We start from the raw sequence: 13285 nt of genomic DNA on the forward strand, positions 1-13285 counted from the left end.
ATTTACTGGTAACATTATTCAAGACATCTTTGGTTTCCCTAACAGAATAAAATTAACTATCCTACTTGCTACTACACCAAAGGCAATGAACTATCCATATGTATTCATGAACTGATTTTCATGTCAAGATTGAGAAACAACTTGTTTTGGCATACTACTTTTAAGCAACTGTAAGGGAAGACTTCAGCATTGTTCTTATAAAAATAGTCAAAGTTTTCTTATCTATAGTCATAGGTGAAAACACCAAAGTTGACCATTTCACCTAAATTTTTTCATTACTGTACCCTCTTACCAGGGAAATATTTTCTACATATCATCTATTGTCTTGCTCCCACAAAGCTGAAATGATGGATAGGACGTCTAACTATTAAATTTAATATAATCCCCTACTCTGCAACCTTTTAATAAAACCAATATAGAAGTACACTTTTGGTGTAGCCCTGATGCAAATGCCCTGAGATTCAGAGTCCAATGAAGTTAATGTTGTTAATTTGAACACTTCCATCATTTTGACTGCTTATAACAGCTCTGACCTTTACTGGACCCAATGGGCATCCATCTAGATCAGACTTGCATTATTTACCTATACTTTCCAATATAAGATTGTCAAATGAAAAACAGTAAACATGCAAATAACGCCATACCCCCTTGGAGACATTAACATTTAAATTCCTATCACACATACTTATGTATATTGTGCCATTAAAATAGATGCAAAATTAATAGCAAATGCACAAATACCCAATTTTAAACTAGAGGATCAGAGAGGCGATACCGCCTCCGAATATTGTACCACCAGCTGGAGCAAGCGCATTCGTATAGACCCCCACATACACAAAATAAGGGACATAGCCACCAGTTTTGTGCTTGACAAGCTGTAAAAATGCAATCAACAAGAATTTTTAAACTATTGCAAAAAATATATATGGTACAATCAAATTTAAGTTCTTCGTAAGGTAGGTCAAGGGTCAATTTCAAGGTCACAGTAAATTGCCAGTATATGACTTCCTATTCAAGTTCAAGAGTAACTATGGACCTATCTCTGTCAAGTTTGAAGTTAAAAGGGAAAGAAATTAGCAGAGTTCAGTTCATGATAAAAAGTAGGTCAAAGGTCAATTTCAAGGTCACATTTAGATTGCCAGTATATGACTTTCTATTCAAGTTCAATAGTAACTATGGACCTATCTCTGCCAGTTTTGGAGATAAAAGGGAAGCAAAATTTGCAAAGTTCAGTTTATGGTGAAAAGTAGGACAAAGGTCAATTTTAATGTAACATTTATAATGCTAGTATATGACTTCCTATTCAAGTTCAATAGTAACTACGGACCTATCTCAGCCAGTTTTGGAGATAAAAGGAAAGCAAAATTTGCAAAATTCAGTTTATGGTGTAAAGTAGGTCAAAGGTCAATTTTAAGGTCACATTTAGATTGCCAGTATATGACTTCCTTTTCAAGTTCAATAGTAACTATGGACCTATCTCTGCCAGTTTTGGAGATAAAAGGGAAGCAAAATTTGCAAAGTTCAGTTTATGGTGAAAAGTAGGTCAAAGGTCAATTTTGAGGTCACATTTAGATTGCCAGTATACGACTTCCTATTCAAGTTCAATAGTAACTACGGACCTATCTCAGCCAGTTTTGGAGATAAAAGGAAAGCAAAATTTGCAAAATTCAGTTCATGGTGTAAAGTAGGTCAAAGGTCAATTTTAAGGTCACATTTAGATTGCCAGTATATGACTTCCTATTCAAGTTCAATAGTAACTATGGACCTATCTCTGCCAGTTTTGGAGATAAAAGGGAAGAAAAATTTGCAAAGTTCAGTTCATGGTGAAAAGTAGGTCAAAGGTCAATTTCAAGGTCACATTTAGATTGCCAGTATATGACTTCCTATTCAAGTTCAATAGTAACTATGGACCTATCTCTGCCAGTTTTGGAGATAAAAGGGAAGCAAAATTTGCAAAGTTCAGTTTATGGTGAAAAGTAGGTCAAAGGTCAATTTTAAGGTCACATTTAGATTGCCAGTATATGACTTCCTATTCAAGTTCAATAGTCACTATGGACCTATCTCTGCCAGAGATAAAAGGGAAGCAAAATTTGCAAAATTCAGTTCATGGTGTAAAGTAGGTTAAAGGTCAATTTTAAGGTCACATTTAGATTGCCAGTATATGACTTCCTATTCAAGTTCAATAGTAACTATGGACCTATCTCTGCCAGTTTTGGAGATAAAAGGGAAGCAAATTTTGCAAAGTTCAGTTTATGGTGAAAAGTAGGTCAAAGGTCAATTTTAAGGTCACATTTAGATTGCCAGTATATGACTTCCTATTCAAGTTCAATAGTAACTATGGACCTATCTCTGCCAGAGATAAAAGGGAAGAAAAATTTGCAAAATTCAGTTCATGGTGAAAAGTAGGTCAAAGGTCACTTTCAAGGTCATAGTAAGATTGCCAGTATATGACTTCCTATTCAACTTCAATAGTAACTATGGACCTATCTCTGCCAGTTTTGGAGATAAAAGGGAAGAAAAATTTGCAAAGTTCAGTTCATGGTGAAAAGTAGGTCAAAGGTCACTTTCAAGGTCATAGTAAGATTGCCAGTATATGACTTCCTATTCAAGTTCAATAGTAACTATGGACCTATCTCTGCCAGTTTTGGAGATATAAGGGACTAAATGTTATAATTTTGGAGTTACCATAATGTGCCTTAAATTTCGTACAGAAAAAATTAATTAAAATAAAAAAAATGTCATTTTGGTCAAAATTCTTGAAATAGGAGGTGCTCTGAAGTTTCAGAAGTTCAAATTTGATGAAATAATGTCATTTTTGAACACAAGTTGTCTGCTTTGCCAAGCCTTATGTTTTATTTTTCCAGAGTTCAAAATTTATTATCCATTACCGTACTGCACATTTTGCTTTTACCACCAATATGCACTTTTTGATACAGCGTAACTCGAAAACCGTATGGAATACAAAAAAACCGAGACCACCTCCAGTGTTGGGCTTTACATGCTCTACAAAATGCAAAAAAGAATGGGTCTCTAGCATTAACGGTTCCCGAATTAGAGACAGTTTTCAGTTTCGGTATCTTATGGCCGCTACTCCCGTGAAAATGCACCGATTGACCCCAAATTCATGGAGATGAAAGATGACCTGAAGGGTAACACCTTCCAATAATATTATTGGTTAAGTCTGTGTGGTGTCTGAATAACAGGGCAAAAAAAATTTTTTTCGTAAAAAATTTAATTTTTTTGAAAATTTTGGCCCATTTGACCTTGAAGTAAAGGTCAAAGGTCAAATCCAAAGGTATATTTGAAATCTACACATATGACTTTTGGAAAGCCGTCTATAGAAATTTTTCCCATAACTCCTTCCGTAGGGTAGATAATTAGCATTTAATTTTGCCATTTTTAGACAAGGGTGCATTGCAATGAGTGCCACACCCAGACCCCAATACCGACAAAGCCCAAATTTTACGTGGAACGAGTTGAGATTATAGGTGACCTAAATCCATGAGATGGGTACGGGGGCCCTTACCGTCTAGGAGGAGAAGCGGTAACGGTAGCCGTCCGGCGGAGCCAACGGAGCCGGCGGAGCCGGCGGAGCCGGCGGAACGATCCGGACGGGACCGAAACCATGTGTACCGCCAGCGCTAACGCTGGTGGTACAATAAATACACTACAAAGAAAATGTGCCAACATTTCCATCACATTTATTCTTACTCTGTGTTTTAAACTTTCTATCCCACTTACTCTAAACTTAATGATCATGAAAAATCACAACAAAAAACAAATAAGTGAATATTGCCCTGAGAGACATTATCCTTTGAACAAATGCACTGCAGTTACAAAATATGTTGAAAATTAAAATCCTTATCAAAAAGAAATAAAATTTCATGCAAATTTCTAAACCATAAAGTTCAAATAAAAAGCCAAAGAAAGACCTGAAAATGATATTGTGTCAAAATCTAGCTTAACCTTTGTCCTTAAATACAAAAATTAAAACAAAATCAGCAGTAAAAGTGATTTTGAAGCAATAAATGAAATTTTAAAAGTTCACAATCCCAGTAATTATATTTCAACAAATTCAGCTTTCTAAAACAAAAATGCAATATGTAAACATATTTGTTGATTAAGTCAAATGAAGAATAGGTAGTTAATAACTAGGTAGGTAGTTCCTGTAGTGGATCTTCCACTTTGGTAACTGTAAACCTCTCTTCTTTCCCTCTGATGGAAGATTCTTCTCCACTGACATAATCCTCATGACTAGCAGGACGTGCTGCCCTCTTTTTATGTTGTTTCCTTACTCTTGGCCAATTAAAAGGATAATGTACTGTTATATAATTAACTTTTGGAGAGTAAGAAATAGGAGACCGACAGTGTACATCAGGCATGAAGGAATGGATTGTATGGTGGTATGAATCCTGATCTTCAAAACCTTCCCCTTGACAATCTTCAGCAATATGATTTGATATTTGACGTGCAACTGTCTGAAACATGGTATAATGATGCAAAGATCAGACCAAGTCTCACATGCTTCTCTCCCCCAACCCCTTTCCTAAACTTTGGCCCCATTCAGAATGGATGATCTGAGTACTAACTGATCTGCCGACTAAATATGGCCAAACACATCAAAAGAGACGGCGCCGATTCTCGATGGTCTCACCGCCTCCACATCATGCACTGTCGCTGCAAGGGCCTAGCAATTTAACCTCAGAGCTGAGATTTTATCCATTTAATGGCGGGTGTGGAGGCGGGGAGACCATCGAGAATAAGCGGCATCGCTTTTGAAGTGTGGTCGGCCGTATTTAGTTGGCAGATCAGTAAGTATTCGAATTATCTATTCTGAATAGGGCCTTTAAGAACATTCAGAACAAGTTGAGCCATGAAATAACAGATCCGTGGATCAAATATGGCGGACCCACTTAAAAGCAATACAGACTAATCACTGATGGTCTGCCCGCCTTCACATGCGCTGTCGCTGCAGGGACCTAGCAATTAAACCTCTGAGCTAATATTTAATCTGCTTAATGGTGCGTGTCGAGGCAGGGAGACCATTAGGGGATTAGGTAGCTTGCTTTTAAGTGGGGTTGACAGTCGGCAGATCAGTAAGTCTTTGGATCATCAGTTCTGAATGTGATCTAAACATCTACCATACTTCTAATAGAACACTGTTTGAATAAGATTAATAGATATCTTTTTTCACAGTTTAAGAAGTGATAAATAAGTACTATATCAAGGGGGGTTGGGTGGAATTCAGTGAAATAAATGAAGTAATATCCTATTTTCAAATAAAGCTTCTTTTCAACAAAATTTATCAAAATGTTCATATACCCTACTAGCTGCACGCAAATTCTGGGGAGCCCTGGCAAGGATCTCTGAAAACTCAGCACCATCAGAGACATGCTGTCAAATGAGAAAAATATCATAAATACCAAAATGTAGATCATAAATGATAAAATGCACCAGATAAAATACTCAAGTATTTTACACCTGGATTATATTTCATGTAAAATCTTTGATATTAAGAATATTATAATGTTACATCTTTTTAAAACTATATTGAGCAGTAAAGGTAAAGTGGTTGTGGATAGAAAATTACAATATAGATGTTTGAGTGTAACAGAATTTCACATATTTACTTAACCATTTTTCACATTCAAGCAAGCACGCATCATATTGCTGCATCAACTTTAATCTAATGTAAAGACACTTTCAATGTAATTACATGTAACATCTCCCTCAGCCTGTGCCGATCTTCAGCCTTTATCTCTTTCTTTAAGTTCTGAAAAATATTTTTCAAAAGCATGACATATTTGAAAACTGTGGGTAAGAATTATCAAAAATGAAGCAAAGCAATTAGTTATGCGAGACTCGGATTGAAATGCTTACTGTAGATTTGTAAAAATTAAATATATAGACATTTTATTTAAGAAATACAAAAAGTCAACATCTTTAAAAATGCTCTTCCAACATTTAAAGTATATAAGATAGAATCCAACCTGCCACTCCTGGAGAAAGTTTTTAGCTAATCTATTGGTTGATTCTTCTCCTGGCTTCATGGTTTTGTATGAGTCTCGAGCAACCTGAAAAAAAAAACGATTCACCTGACAAATACATTATAATAATACTTAAGACAATCGTAATGACAAAAGTAGTAAAATAACTCATCAAACAGTCTTAAATTTCAAAACCTGATACCATGCAATTCCTAAGATAATTTTTTTTAATTGTAAATTTTGTTTGCCAAAATTGTAAGGTAAATCAATGCCTTAATTTTCAAAGACTATTGAGCAAATACCTTGATGTCCTTTTTCCAGAAAGCATCAGTTGCTGTAGTTGCTGCAGTATTCGGAACAACTTCTTTCACCTAAAATTGAAAAACACTGTAATTGTTGTTGTTGTTGATATAAATTTACCCAGGCTTTGCATTTTGACATATATATGTGCAAATTAGATGATCTTACATTAGCTTAAGCAGAAGAAAATTAAAAGAGCAGTGCCCTCATTTCACCCCCCCCCCCCTTTCCTAAAGTCTCCCTCACCTTCAGTATAGCTATCCCCATGAGAAAAATACACAGTATATTCAGCAGTGTTAACATTAAACTGACAGTTCCTAGTACAATAGCCTCTGAAGCCATCCAGCAACTGTAAACTGGCTCATACTCATTATCAAGAAATGGAGGACACTGGAGGTGTGAGTCAGGGCTGGTGATATTGCTCTCCTAATGGTATAAAACACATAATTTATATTAGGAAATTTGCAAATCCAGATATCTTGTTCTTTGGCATCTTAAAATTGCAACAAAAAGTAAACATTGGTCAAAAAATACAACTTACTATAAAAAAGTCCTATTAAAAATTCATTGTATATAGAGTCTAAAAAAAATAATTTTTCATATATTTTTTTAAATATGAAATGGAAAAGCATCAAATAACCATGCAAAATCAATGTCTTACACTAGCTACTGCAGGTGGGTTTGCAGCACTAACAATGGCATAGGCCCACAGCATGCCCTACAAAAAATTTAAAAGACTCACAAATTACGAAAACAAAAACACACTGATTCAGAGCTACAGCTTTTTAATTCTATTCAAAACAAAGGACAGAAAAAAAACTTTTTAGTGTGGATAGATAGAAAAAAACAATCCTTATTCTTATAAAGGCCATAGCCTTCCAATAAAGTTTAAACAGGTTATACCAAACACCAGAACAAAACTTTTACAGAACATTTTTCGAGCAGCTATTTCTCAATCAAGTTTGTACTAAACTAATGGTACATAACAACATAATAGGAAATTTTCAAATAATGCATGAAGAGCATATGCAGAGCAGGTTCATAATGTGGTAGAGCATCACACCCATGTCACCTACTGCATTGGTGGCTGGAGGCAGGAGAGAGGCAGAGATGGCTACACCAACCAAGGATCCGGCATTGCCTCCTAGGACGGAGAGGGCAACCCCCGCACCTGATGGGACAGCAATTAACACACCTGACCACAGACTTCTCACCTGGCCCCTAAAAATACAAACTGTAATGTACTCTAAAAACCCTCTGGAAACAATAAATATGCTTAACTGTTTTTAATCACATTAATTATGGCGAAACCGATATATATTTTATCCATTAATGGCACCATTAAAATAGTCTCTTAGAGAATTAATCTTGGTGTGAAAAAAGTTAGTGATTAAAGAGAAGTAATATGAATGTCATGGACAAAATAATTAGTTTCAGCTGTCAACAGCAGACTAAAATATCCCCAAAGATGTTCATGGCTTTTTGTCTGTATCCACTTCAAATTTGGTAAATCCAGCATTTTTTATCTTTTGTGCTATTGTGTCCCATTCTACTTACTACTATTATAATGCCAGTTGATTTAATATGCATGAAGCAACTTTCAGATGGTTTTAGCCAGTGGTCAACCTGGTCAAACTACGGCTTACCTCACAGCCATTTCTGGTGTCGGGTACTGAGGCACAGCCCCCCATGTAGGACCCACAACACCTGCTATTATACCCAAAACAAAGCCTACAAGATGAACAAAACAATATCAATTGACTTATTATTTAAAAATCGAATCAGTTGACATCAATGTTTTTTTTTTTACCAAACTTTGTGTCTCCTAAAAGAATCATGAACGAGAACCATTCAATTTCATTTGCATGTTCCAATCCCGGAAAGTACACTTAAACTTTCTACATGAATGAAAGTCCATTACATATTTCTGTATCACTCACCAGATGCAATGCAAAGGCCTAGTCCAACAAGTTCTGTCTTGATCCCCAAAAGACCTAGGTTTTTATTCTGAACCATCAAACCAAATGTCCCTGCTAGTATAGGACCCTACAGTCATGATCAGGTGTTATTTTTAAATTTTCAGATCTAGTAATATTTAGCAAAAACAATATACTTTTTTGTTTTTACTAATAGGCAAAATTAATTATCGCTGTAGTTTTTTACTTCAAACTGGTAAAAATAAATAATTAAGATGGAAGTATGTTAAAGTATACCTTAGGCCTTAAACATTTTTCAGATTATTTTACTTCCTTTTTAAAACATAGCATCACTAACCAACATAAAAAAGGAAGGTCTCTACTACAGTAATGATCATTTTTGGTATAGCATTCATTTTGAAAAACTAATTAATAATAAAGCACAGTATACATCCTACAATGAAATGCTGTTACAGATATTTTGTATTTACCATAAGAGGAGAGACCAACATACTGGCTACCAGAATAACAGAGCTGTTTTCTAATAAGCCAAAGCCTGCAATTATACTAAGATGAGAACATACAATAAACTTGGTGTGAAGCAGGTTAAACAAGTTTGTTATAACATGGGTTACAACATGTCATGGGTTACAACTGTTCAGGCCTTTAGTAATCTCTGGGTTGTTATGGAATATCAACCATCATTTCAAAGTCTCCTATTATCCACAGCAAAGATGTGTCCCAATAATAAGTAGACAAACATCTTAGCTTTTTAACTATGCAAAATCATAGAAATTGTTTTAATCTAATGCAGTGGATATGCATAAGTAAAAAGATGCAATGCAAGGGGGAAAAAAAGATGCCACATGACTTAATCCAGTTTCTAATACTACTGGTCATAACATATCACGCTGCAAGAGTTATCAACCATTAACAGTATTAATTTACAAAAAAAATGCTTCAGGTAAAACTGTAACTTAATCAAAAGAACTTTATTATAATTACTGAATCATTAACAGAGTTGCATGATCACATTACCTGGCAAGTATGATCAGCATAACATAGTCAAAGGTAAGGGCCGCCTGGGCTTTTATTTGTTCTACAACCTGAAATGTAATAGTAGTTTTAACTTGATAATGGTTATATGCATAATTGGTTGCAGCTTTAAAGATGCAGCTTTTAAGTCAGTGGAAAAACAAATGGACAGATAAAAGATTACAATTCAGGGTACTTTTGGATGGAAACTGTCTGAAATAATGATGAACAACAATTTTCATTTTTTTCTATTTTCACGAAAAAAATTTATCAGCATGGTCATTACTATTCACCTGAGCTACTGTTAACCTTGATTTGATAGATTTGAAAAAATTCCCTTCAATGTCTTCTTTTGATCTGAGAAAAAGAAACAACAATAGTTACATTAATGAAAATATTCAGTAATTGCACTTCAAACATGCTGGCACAACACTTATCAACAAAATTATAGTGTATTCCCATCATTCTGACACTTAATCCTCAGCTGAAAAACACCTACTCTCAATCATAAAATACTTAACCTAAGCAAACTAAGTATAAAACAGTACAATAATTGTACCTAAGAAACTACTTAGTAAAAAAATCTATATACACTTACCTTTCAGGAGAACTTTCTTCACTGGAGTATTCTGCATTTTCGTCCAGATGAATGGAAATTGGTATTGCGCTGTAAAATATGTAAACACTTTGCACATAATCCTCTGATGTATGCATACAATATCTTGTAAAAATTGTATATACATCCTTCTAAATAATCAACAGAAATATAACAACTGTTGGAAATTTTAGATTTCAGAAGCCATAAAATACCTGCACTTACCTGATAGAAGACATCTTGATGGTGGATCCCACACCCACATCTTGGAGAGATTTCATGATGGTTTCACATCTCTCACCCCCTTCCTCAACAAATGTCACCTGTAAAAGAATTTTTAAAAATCCTGATTATCATGAAGGTATTCTTTACATCAAACCTTTTGTAGACCCTGAGCAGGAATTAGACTCTTGCAAATGCTTCTTGGAGATAAAAACAACCATTTTAAATGACTGCCTATTGAAGGCATGTCTTTATGGTCATCATTTATAAAACATCATTTCCTAAAAAAATCATGTAAGTTCTTAAAAGGTTTATTCATACTGGTATATAGTCATTGTTAACTGAAGGAAGAATAGTATATTGTAAAAATCTGTAAAAAAACAGTGGTAAACAAAACTTCTAAATTTATTATTATCTTTAAATAATCACGATTTAGAATTTATCTTTCATATTTGATATCTTAAAATACTGACACACTTGATTTTAGGTTACAACAGCAAAAACACCCAAAAAAGACACTACAACATGATTTAACTATCTATGAATATCTATCAAACCTAGTTCTTTTCATAGTATTTTCATACAAGTACATGTACTAGTAATGCTCAAACCTGGTAAAGTTTTTTATCTTCTGTCAGACCCCACACTGCATTTCTGATCCTCAATTCCTCCAACAAGGTGGTCAGATACTGACATATAACATGAAACACAAATGGCAATAATTAAATAAAAAGACATGATCAAGCAGTTAAAACATTATAAACAATAGAGATTTACAAGAAAATGATAATACTACTGTACATATAGTACCTTGGTTTTTGAAAAAATGGAATCGTTTACATATAACACTTTGTGGTATTAACTAGAGACAGTATTTGTTTCAAAATAGGAAAATTATCTTTACCTCTTTACCATCCCCTGAGAATTCTGCAAAAGTTGACATTTGACTATCTAAACGTTTTTGCCTATAGGTAGGTGATTCCAAGTTATTTTCCTGTTCAGTTTCTAGGGTTTCATGGCTGTCTGGATGCCCAAAGACATCTTCATCTGGATCATTGAACTCCTCTGGCTGAACATGATCCACGTCAGATTCACTTTTAATCTCTCTCTTTTGAGGTTTTGAAGCTAACCTTATATCTAGTGTTAAGTTCTTTTTATTCTTTGCATCATTTTCATCTTCCTTAGCATTATCTGTAACTGCAGAATCCTCTCCAACAGAAGGTACTTCAGTTGCAGGTTGGATAGAAGGATCTTCTTTTGTCTGCTGCACCTCCCTTCCCATAGGACTGATGTCGGAGGTTTTCGCTTTATCTAAATCTGGTGACACAAAACTTCCAACATCAGGTTCTCTGACACTGGGACCAACTTTTTCTAGACTGTCATTTTTACTGTCATGCACCAATTCTGGTGCAGTCAGACTGGAAGACTCTCCATCATCACATATATTAAATGATACAGAATTTCCTTTAGATGTCAGTGACATGAGTGGAGTATTTTCATCACAGGCAGTATCTAATTCATCTTCCGTCCTCTCTTTGACTGCATGAAATGGTTTTGTAAATGCTGGTTCTGATTCCGATTTCGACACATGGTCGTGAAGGTCTGGACCACCTCTGTGGTCTACTTCATCTTCACTTGCCTTTACAGGCAAATAAATCAAATAGAGAAAAGATGCCATGGAAACTCAGTGGCTGCATATAATTTACTGCCAGTAGGTCGAAAATGTACTAGAACAACAACTACATGTACTTACTCGTACACCAAGGATCTTCAAAGTACTCGTACAGTACTAGTACATGTATAGATCCAAATTCTGAAATGGTTGCAGAGGTGCAATTTGTTTTATGAAATGTCAAGTACATCAAGTGCAGACCAGAAACTGCCAATAAGAGTGCTAATGCCTGCAACTTCTGCAGTTCTACAGTTGATTTTATACTTCTTTGTATCATATTTATCATATATCAGTAAATTATTATCATATTTTAACAACAGGCAAATCATCTCGATCATTTCATTTAAATACTCTGGGAAGCGCAACATTTTGTTAGCTCGCATCACCATAACAGCGACGATATATACTATATGAAATGCTAAGATATATATTTGACCTTTTAGTTGTGCAAGTACATTACCAGACAGTACATGTACAGTGTGTACATGTACACTGATAACGGAAAAAGAAATTACTCTGCTTCTCCCCTCGCCTTGAATTGCTCAACATTAAGTTTCATCTAGACAATCATGGCAGTCAAAAGTTTTTGTCCAGTTTTTCATTGTGTCCACTGATATCATACTATTAGGATTGTAGTGCAAAAATATAGATTACCGCCCGCCTACCAGTAATGATATAGTCAGGAAGTGGTTTTCCTTTCGAAATGTGGGTCGAGGTCGTGCTAAAGGTCAGCAACGACGTCATGTAGTCTTAATTTCGCTTTGCATAAAGAGCCAGAAACACTGAGTGCTTTGTAACAAGTAAACGAAACTGAGTCTTATCTGGAAGGTCAGCACTTTATAAAGACCCCCTTATTTACTGTTTTCCCCTGCATTGTCTCCCCCCCCCCCCCCCCCCCCGGACACACACACACACACACACACACACACCTGGCACACTTGTAATTTGCTTTCAACACGCTAGTTAACGGCCGCCGTAGACAAAAAGAGGGACGATCGAGTAGGGACTCTTAACAGGTCTTAACACCGACAATTAGGGGAATTACACACCTGATATGGAAAAAAATTCGCAGCGTTTCCTACTCCTTCAATGATTTTTTACGCTTCCTTTACATAGTAAAATTGAAATTGCAGTAAACAATAAATACTGTTATCATTGTTGTTCTTGTCAAACAATACGTATATTAAAATGTTTACCAAAGACTATAAAGCCAATTTAGTAATTTGGTGATAATTATTATGCACCGCATTATAATTCTGTATGATTGGTCCAAAAAATATACATGGTGATGGGGATAATATCATTTTCATCTTAACTTTTAATGTTTACTTTAAAAATCGATAAAATAAAATATTACAAATATCTGCGATGCATTCGCAAATACCAGAGTCGATTTCCTTTTGTGATCTTTGTTTACCTTTCACGAAGCATGCACGGTAGCGAATATATTGGTAGATGGCGCAACAGGTACCCATAGGTGTTTATTCTACCCCTCGTTTGGTTCATCGTGTACGATGTAATACCCGGTAAATTAAAAGGATGCCAAACATCTTTTAAA

The 13285-nt window shown here is 35.2% G+C and overlaps 1 protein-coding gene across 13 annotated transcripts; it reads right to left on the bottom strand.

Moving 5' to 3' along the window:
• Nucleotides 1–3681: 3681 nt before the first annotated feature.
• LOC106169083 (uncharacterized) lies at nt 3682–13233 on the bottom strand. Of its 13 annotated transcripts, none has more exons than XM_087002096.1 (18): nt 13145–13233; nt 10960–11694; nt 10667–10744; nt 10059–10156; nt 9837–9905; nt 9532–9595; nt 9242–9309; nt 8695–8770; nt 8228–8333; nt 7934–8018; nt 7364–7508; nt 6949–7005; nt 6534–6713; nt 6290–6358; nt 5991–6074; nt 5717–5773; nt 5323–5394; nt 3682–4478 (listed from the first exon to the last, which is right to left on the bottom strand). In XM_087002096.1, exons 2-18 carry the CDS (start codon nt 11536–11538, stop codon nt 4152–4154), a joined length of 2214 nt encoding a protein of 737 aa, XP_086858222.1. In that variant the 5' UTR covers nt 11539–11694; nt 13145–13233; the 3' UTR covers nt 3682–4151. The 13 variants fall into 13 exon arrangements, with proteins under 13 accessions (XP_086858222.1, XP_086858219.1, XP_013403880.2 ...); XM_087002093.1 differs by lacking the exon at nt 13145–13233 and adding an exon at nt 12188–12556; XM_013548426.2 differs by lacking the exon at nt 13145–13233 and adding an exon at nt 12243–12555.
• Between the last annotated feature and the right edge of the window lie 52 nt (nt 13234–13285).

Source organism: Lingula anatina, chromosome 1, assembly GCF_051362555.1.
Source record: "Lingula anatina isolate TDL-2025a chromosome 1, LinAna3.0, whole genome shotgun sequence".
NCBI lineage: Eukaryota > Metazoa > Brachiopoda > Lingulata > Lingulida > Lingulidae > Lingula > Lingula anatina.